Below are 7661 nucleotides of genomic sequence, written 5' to 3' on the forward strand. Positions count from 1 at the left end.
CTTACTAACAGCGCCAGCGATTCACTTAAGAACGGTGGCAAGAAAAGTCGCAAAAAGGGGGCGAAATGCGCCGAACACCTGTCTCGCTTAGCGACGGAAAGGCTGGGCCTCACTTGCGCTCGGAGGTCGAGGACGGACCTGCCTACGTTAATCGTGTGGGAACTCTTTCCCCATCATTTCTTTTCTCTCCATCCTCGGAATCCAACTCTTAACCAGCTTTGACCAGCAGATCCAGATGTTAGAGAAGAGGGACGTGGTTGGGAAAGCCAAGATGGCTTCCCAGCCCGCTACTCACGGCCGGATGGCAAACCGGAAACCCATTCCTCTTTTGACAGAGACCAAGGTTTTATTAGCCAAAACTGAAAAGGATGGAGACGCTGCGCGCGGCAGGCCCGCTAATTTCTGTACGGGATGCTCTTGGCCAGCCTGAGGAGAAAGGAAACCCCCCACCACCACCCTCAATCCAACTCATCCGGTTCTTTGTCCCAGTTGGGGTTATCTCCTCGTACTTTGGGACCCCCGCTCTTCTTGGCCACCATGATGTCGCTGACATCTAACAACGTCATTGCGATTTGAGTGGCCAGGACGATACCTCGGTATTTCACCAAGTAGGGGTCCAGCACCCCTTCCGTGACGGCGTCCACGGTGCTGGCCTCTTCCGCGCCCAGCAGGATGCCGGTGTTCTGGTTGCCTAATTGATGCTGGATTTCCATCTTGGCCATCATCTCATTGACTGGCAGGCCTGAATTTTCCGCCAGAGTGGCGGGGAGAGTTTTCAAAGCTTGGGAGAACTCCAAAATGCCGTATTGTTCACATCCGGGGTAGTACATGCCCAGAGTGCTCAGGCGTACCGAGAGAGCCATCTCGGTGGCGCCGGCCCCTGGCAAGAACCGCGCATCGGTGCCCAAGTTCTTGTAAACCTGCACGCCGTCTCGGATGGCTTCTTCCAGACAGTCCAGCATCTCGCCGGTGGCTCCTCGGAGCACCACCGTGGCCAGAGGACACGGCGTACCGTGTTGGCTGAAGACCAGCACGACGGTGCTGCCGATCTCGGTGGTGTAGACACGATAGCAGTGTCCCACGTCCTCGGGCGATGGCACGGCGGGCTTGAACAGTAGGGTGGCACCCACCATCTTGCACAGGTGCTGGAGCTGAATCCGGGATGGCAGCCGCACCACCATGATCCTGCATCGGTCAGCGTAGAACAGGGCCAGAGGGTCCACCCTACCCCCCACCACCATGACGTTCACCCCAGCTTTGGCGAGACCCAGGATGCGTTCCGCCATGATGTTTTCCTCCGTTTTCCCAAAGTTCTTCAGCTGGGACGCGCTTTCCAACCGGACCGTGTTCTTGGCTTCAATCTTGGAGATGCCAAAAGGGCAACAGTAGGCCACTATCCGGGCTCTCTCTACTCTCTTGATGATGCCCTCCGCCTCCGTGGGGATGAGCATCCCCTCCAAGACGTAGGAGTTTAAGATGCCGCCCCCCGGGACTTTGAAGACCCGGATGAGGTCTGGGTTGAAAGCCGAGTGGTCGGAAGGCGCCACTGAGATGCATGCCGTGGCCACCAGCTTGGACAAGAATTTTTGGTAGCCAAAGACTTGGCTCCCCACGACGGACTGCAGCACGCACTGCACCTCCTCTTGGCGCTGGGGGTTTTTCAGGGTGAAGCAGACGAGGCCCGGCAGCAGCCGTAGGACCTCTTTGCAAGCCATGTCGTAGCCCGCTCGAATGTGGACCATGGGCAGACCAGATCTCAGGAGCTTCTCGGCGTTCTCCAGCAGGGCCCCGGCCAGCAGTACGACAAAATTGGTCCCGTCTCCTGTCTCTTCCTCTTGTGTTTCGGCAGCGGAGCGCAGCAGGCGAGCCATGGGGCTCTCCAGTTCCAGCTCCCTCAAAATGGTGGCGGCATGGGAGGAATGGAAGGTCTTGCCCACGTGGTTGATCACCAGCTTGTTCTGCCCCAAGGGACCGTAGCAGGTGCGCAGGCAGTGCATCAACGCCTTGCAGGCCGTCAGGTTAGTGAAGAGGGCCTCTTGCAAGCCGCTGAAGTACTTCATCCCTGCTTTGAGCATCTGAGGAAGACCGGGGGCCATCGGGACGTGGGCAGCCATGACCTGGGGAGAGAGAAGCAGGGTCTGGAGTAGAGAGGGGACCCCCAGGCCCAGGTTCAGGTAGGGCTTGCGGACGCCCAGATAAAGACCTGGATTTCCAGTGAATGGAAGCCTTCTGCTCAACTGTTGGGAAGGAAAGTCCTTCATCTTTGGCCCCCTGGATCACCACTTTATATCTTTAAGACCCTCTCCCCTTAATTCCTTTCATGGGGTGGTCCATAAGGTATGGTCCAAAAACTTGTGGCCTCATGGCTACCATCTTGACTTTTTTGACCCTACCTGGGGGAGATCGCTGCCTCTCTTTCTCTTTTGTGCAACCACTACCGCTCCCCAGAGTTGTCTCCACTCCACTCTACTCAGCTCTACTCTACTCAGCCAAGTCTACCCATTCTATTCAACCACTAGTTAACCCCCACTACCGCTCCCCAGATTCTTCTCTACTCAACTCTACTCCACCCTATTCTACTTAACCCACTACTGCTCCCCAGAGTTGTCTCTAGTCAACTCTACTCAGCTCTACTCTACTCAACCAACTCTACCCATTCTATCCAACCACTAGTTAACCCACTACTGCTCCCCAGATTCTTCTCTACTCAACTCTGCTCCATCCTGTTCTACTTAAGCCCACTACTGCTCCCCAGAGTTGTCTCTACTCAACTCTACTCTACTCTACTTAACCCACTACTGCTCCCCAGAGTTGTCTCTACTCAGCTCTACTCTACCTAACCCACTACTGCTCCCCAGCGTTGTCTCTACTCAACTCTACTCTATACTTAACCCACTACTGCTCCCCAGAGTTGTCTCTGCTCAACTCTACTCTACTCTACCCTACCCTACTCCACTTAACCCACTACTGCTTCTCAGAGTTGCCTCTAGTCGACACTACCCCACCTTCCTCTACTTAACCCTACTCCTCCTCACAGTTGTTTCTACTCAACTCTAACTCAACCCTATCCTACTCCACTTAAGCCACTACTGCTCCCCAGAGTTGTCCCTACTCTAATCTAGTCTACTCATCCTACACAACCCACCACTGCCCTGCAGAGTAGTCTGCAAGCTACCTCGTCTTCCTGTTCACTTCAACTCCCATCATCCCTGTCCCCCACACTTCTGGACCACCCCAGGCTTACAAACATTGCTGTTCCGTCTGCCTTAAAACTTCACCTCCGGCTTTGATTTTCTCTCGTTAAGGCCTCTGCTAATAATACCGACAATAATGCAAGGAAGGGGCGCCATATTATGCTGGAAAAAGAACATGATAAAATGCTTTCTCCGCCTCTCCGCTCCCCTTCCTATCTCTTCTCATTTATCAGCCCTTCGGAGACGGGGAACCTCGTCTGGGTTTTGTTTACAGACGGTGGGGATGTAAATTAAGAGGAGAAAAAATGGTGAAATCAGCGCTTAAACGACCCACAGCGGGCGTGCTAACCACTAACCGCCCCATTTCAGTGCTTAAAACCTGTTGCAATGGCAGTCTTTCTCCACTTTAGCCGCTTGAAGACAGGCGGACTTCAGCTCCCAGAATCCCCCAGCCAGCGATGGAATTCTGGGAGTTGAAGTCCGCCCGTCTTCAAGCTGCCAAGATTGAGAAAATCAGACTATTCAATCCCAAATTAAATACACCAAGGAGGTCAGGGGTACCCCACTTCCTAGGGATTTAACACTGGAAGTTTTTAAGAAGAGAGCCATTTGTCTGAAATGGTATAGGGTTTCCTACCTGAGCAGGGGGTTGGACTAGATGACCTCCAAGGTCCCTTTCAACATCATCATCATCATCATTATCATCATTATTGTTATTATCATCATCATCATCATCATCATTATTACTATTATTATTATTATTATTATTATTATTATTATTAATCACTATTACTATTATTAGTAGTATTATGTCTCCTTTTCTCTACTGCAAAAAGTGGGAAGGGCCCCACCAGACCCACGGCGGTGAGGAAAGACAGCAGGGGCCGGAACGGCGGAAGCCACCGGTCAACGGCTGTTATGGTGGGAGGGGGGGCATCTGGGGTGATGTCACACTCGAGCGTTCCAGGAAGCAGCCAATGGGCTTACCCGGTCTTGCCTGTCCACTAGAAATCCAGCTGTGAGCTACCCACTTTTATATTGCATAATTCTTCATTTGCAAGGACATCAGGGCCCAATAGTTTGATGGCTGTTGGTACGTTCCAAGGCTCGGAGCTAGACCGGTTGAATGGCGGGCTTGCATTCCAGGGCTCGGAGCTGGACCGGTTGAATGGCGGGCTTGCAGTCCAGGACTTGCAGATTGACTGGTTGAATGATGGCCTTCCAATCCAGGGCACGGAGTTTGACCAGTTGAATGGGGGGGTCTTGCAATCCAGGGCTCGGAGCTTAACCGGTGGAATGGAGGTCTTGCAATCCAGGACTTGCAGATTGACCGGTTGAATGATGGCCTTCCAATCCAGGGCACGGAGTTTGACCAGTTGAATGGGGGGGGTCTTGCAATCCAGGGCTCGGAGCTTAACCGGTGGAATGGAGGTCTTGCAATCCAGGACTTGCAGATTGACCGGTTGAATGATGGCCTTCCAATCCAGGGCACGGAGTTTGACCAGTTGAATGGGGGGGGGGTGTCTTGCAATCCAGGGCTCGGAGCTTAACCGGTGGAATGGGGGTCTTGCAATCCAGGACTTGCAGATTGACCGGTTGAATGATGGCCTTGCAACCTAGGGCTTGAAGCTTGACCGGTTGAATGGGGGTCTTGCAATCCAGAGCTCGGAGCTTGACTGGTTGAATGGTGGTCTTGTATTCCAGGACTCAGGAGCTTGACCGGTTGAAAAATGGCCTTGTCGTCCAGCACTCAGACCTGTTTAATGCCCTCTGCTTTTAAAAGCCTTCCTAATTTCGCCCTGATTTCTTTCCGTCCCTCACACTGGCTGAGGAATTCTGGGAGTTGAAGTCCACAAGTCATCAAAGGGCCAAGTTTGAAGACCCCTGTTCACTTAACAAATTGTGTTGCTCAATTAACAGCTGCAGTGATTCACTTAACAACCGTGGCAAAGCAAGGTGGTAAAACGGGGCAAAATCCACTTGTAATAAACGTCTCGCTTAGCAACGGAAATTTGAGGCTGCATTGTGACCGTAAGCCGAGGACTCCCTGTAATTTCCTTAACGATGCTTGAAAAGTTTAAGGGCTTGGGGGGGGGGAAAGATTATTATCCAGGTCACCCGGATTTCTCCACAAAAGCTGGACTATTTCAGGCACAGGGTTGCGAGAACAGGCTGAAACAGCTTCGTTGTTAAAAAAAACACACGACCAACAACAATATTTCAGCTCACCTGTCGCCTCAAATTACAAAAATAAAATTCCTCCGTCAGAAAAGTGAGAATTGAACTGACAGAAACGCCAGAATTGGCTCAAAAAAAAAAAGTCTGTGCAAAAGAAGACGACCGAGTCAGCGCTGTTAACCAAGATCCCTAAATCTACGGAGTTGCTAGTCCTCAAGGTACGACCTCGATAGGACTTCTATTGTGAAGTGATGACGCAGTTGCTGGGAGTCGGGCCCGGTTTCAAGAGCTTTCTCTGACGCGGTTGTGAAGTGAATCGCTGCAGTTGTTCCGTGAATCACATGGTCGTTAAGCGAATCTGGCTTCCCCTTGGCTTGTCGGCTTGTCAGAAGCCGGCTTGGCTTGTCAGCTTGTCTCCTATCGACTTGGCTTGTCAGAAGCCAGCTGGGAAGTTTGCAAATGGCGATCACGTGACACCCCCTGCCCTCCGGGATGCTGTGACCGTCGTAAAGACATGCCGGTCACCAAGTGCCTGAATTTTGGTGGGGATGCTGCGACGGTCATAAGTCCGAGGACCGGTCGTAACTGTGAGGACCGATCGTAAGTCACTTTTTAATTGTAACTTTGAACCGTTGCTAAACCCAGGATGGTAAGCCGAGGACTCCTGTATTGATTGGAGAGGTTCCACTTGAAAACTAGCTATCCAATTTATTTATGTATTTATTTATTTAAAAAAAGACACGGCTTAAATGCAGGGCTCTTATCGCAAGTCACTTTTTTCAGCGCAATTCGTAATTCGGGACAGTCGCTTAAACGGGCGGTTGTAAGTGGAGGACCGCTATTTTGGACCGCCAGAATAAAAGAGGAGGAGGAAGTTGGCTGTTTGATGACACCGATGGGCGCTCTGATGCCAGCACGTTGCTAAATGAACAGTCGTAAGTCGAGGTTTGCTAAGTGTCTGCTAACTGAGGATCTGAATGCTCCCTTTTCTTTTAAGCCTCTTTTTCCAGACAGCTTTCTCTCTCTCTCTCTCTCTCTCTCTCTCTCTGTCTCCTTCTGTCTCTTCTCTCCCTCTCTCCTCTCTCTCTCACTTTCTTGCACTCTCCTCTTTCCCTCTCTTCTCTCTCTCCTTGCTCTCTCCTTCTCTCTTTTCTCTCTCTCTTTCTTTCTCCCTCTCTCTGCCTCTTTCTCTCTCTCGTTCACTCTCTCTCTCTCTCTTTCTCTCTGTCTCCTTCTGTCTCTTCTCTCTCTCTCCTCTCTCTCTCGCGTGCGCTCTCCTCTTTCCCTCTCTTCTCTCTCTCTTTGCTCTCTCCTTCTCTCTTTTCCCTCTTTCTTTCTCTCTCCCTCTCTGCATCTTTCTCTCTCTCGTTCTCTCTCTCTCTCTCTTTCTCTCTTTCTCTGTCTCCTTCTGTCTCTTCTCTCTCTCTCCTCTCTCTCTCACTTTCTTGTGCTCTCCTCTTTCCCTCTCTTCTCTCTCTCCTTGCTCTCTCCTTCTCTCTTTTCTCTCTCTCTCTTTCTCTCTCCCTCTCTCTGCATCTTTCTCTCTCTCGTTCTCTCTCTCTCTCTCTTTCTCTCTTTCTCTGTCTCCTTCTGTCTCTTCTCTCTCTCTCCTCTCTCTCTCACTTTCTTGTGCTCTCCTCTTTCCCTCTCTTCTCTCTCTCCTTGCTCTCTCCTTCTCTCTTTTCTCTCTCTCTTTCTTTCTCTCTCCCTCTCTCTGCATCTTTCTCTCTCGTTCTCTCTCTCTCTCTCTCTCTCTTTCTCTGTCTCCTTCTGTCTCTTCTCTCTCTCTCCTCTCTCTCTCACTTTCTCGCGTGCTCTGCTCTTTCCCTCTCTTCTCTCTCTCCTTGCTCTCTCCTTCTCTCTTTTCTCTCTCTCTCTCTCTCTTTCTCTCTCCCTCTCTCTGCCTCTTTCTCGCTCTCCTTCTCTCTTTCTCTCTCTCTTTCTCTCTCCTCTCCTCTCCCTCCCTCTTTCTTTCTCTCTTTTTCTGTCTCTTTCTCTCTCTCCCTCCCTCTTCCTTTCTCTCTTTCTCCTCTCTCTGTCTCCTCTCTCCCTTTCTCTCTCTCTTTCTCACTCTCCCTTTCTCTTTTTCTGTCTCCTCTCTTTCTTTTTCTCCCTCCCTTCTTTCTCTCCCTATCTCTGTCTCTCTCCCTCTCCCTCTCTCTTCTTTCTCTCTCTCTCTCTCCCCACCCCCTTCCTCCTTCCCCACCCATCAGCGGATCCATCCTCGCCCTCCTGTTGCTCTCCCTTTCACACGATAATGTCTCTGCCAGAAGAATTTGGCGTCCGGGG

The 7661-nt window shown here is 51.4% G+C and overlaps 1 protein-coding gene across 1 annotated transcript; it reads right to left on the bottom strand.

The window, feature by feature from the left end:
* Positions 1-458: 458 nt before the first annotated feature.
* Positions 459-2114, bottom strand: LOC308677059 (T-complex protein 1 subunit theta-like; the record flags this gene model as incomplete). Its single annotated transcript, XM_081343221.1, has 1 exon — positions 459-2114. One exon carries the CDS (start codon positions 2112-2114, stop codon positions 459-461), a length of 1656 nt encoding a protein of 551 aa, XP_081199347.1.
* Positions 2115-7661: the final 5547 nt, after the last annotated feature.

This window comes from Vipera berus, assembly GCF_964194415.1.
Source record: "Vipera berus genome assembly, chromosome: Z".
Classification (NCBI taxonomy): domain Eukaryota; kingdom Metazoa; phylum Chordata; class Lepidosauria; order Squamata; family Viperidae; genus Vipera; species Vipera berus.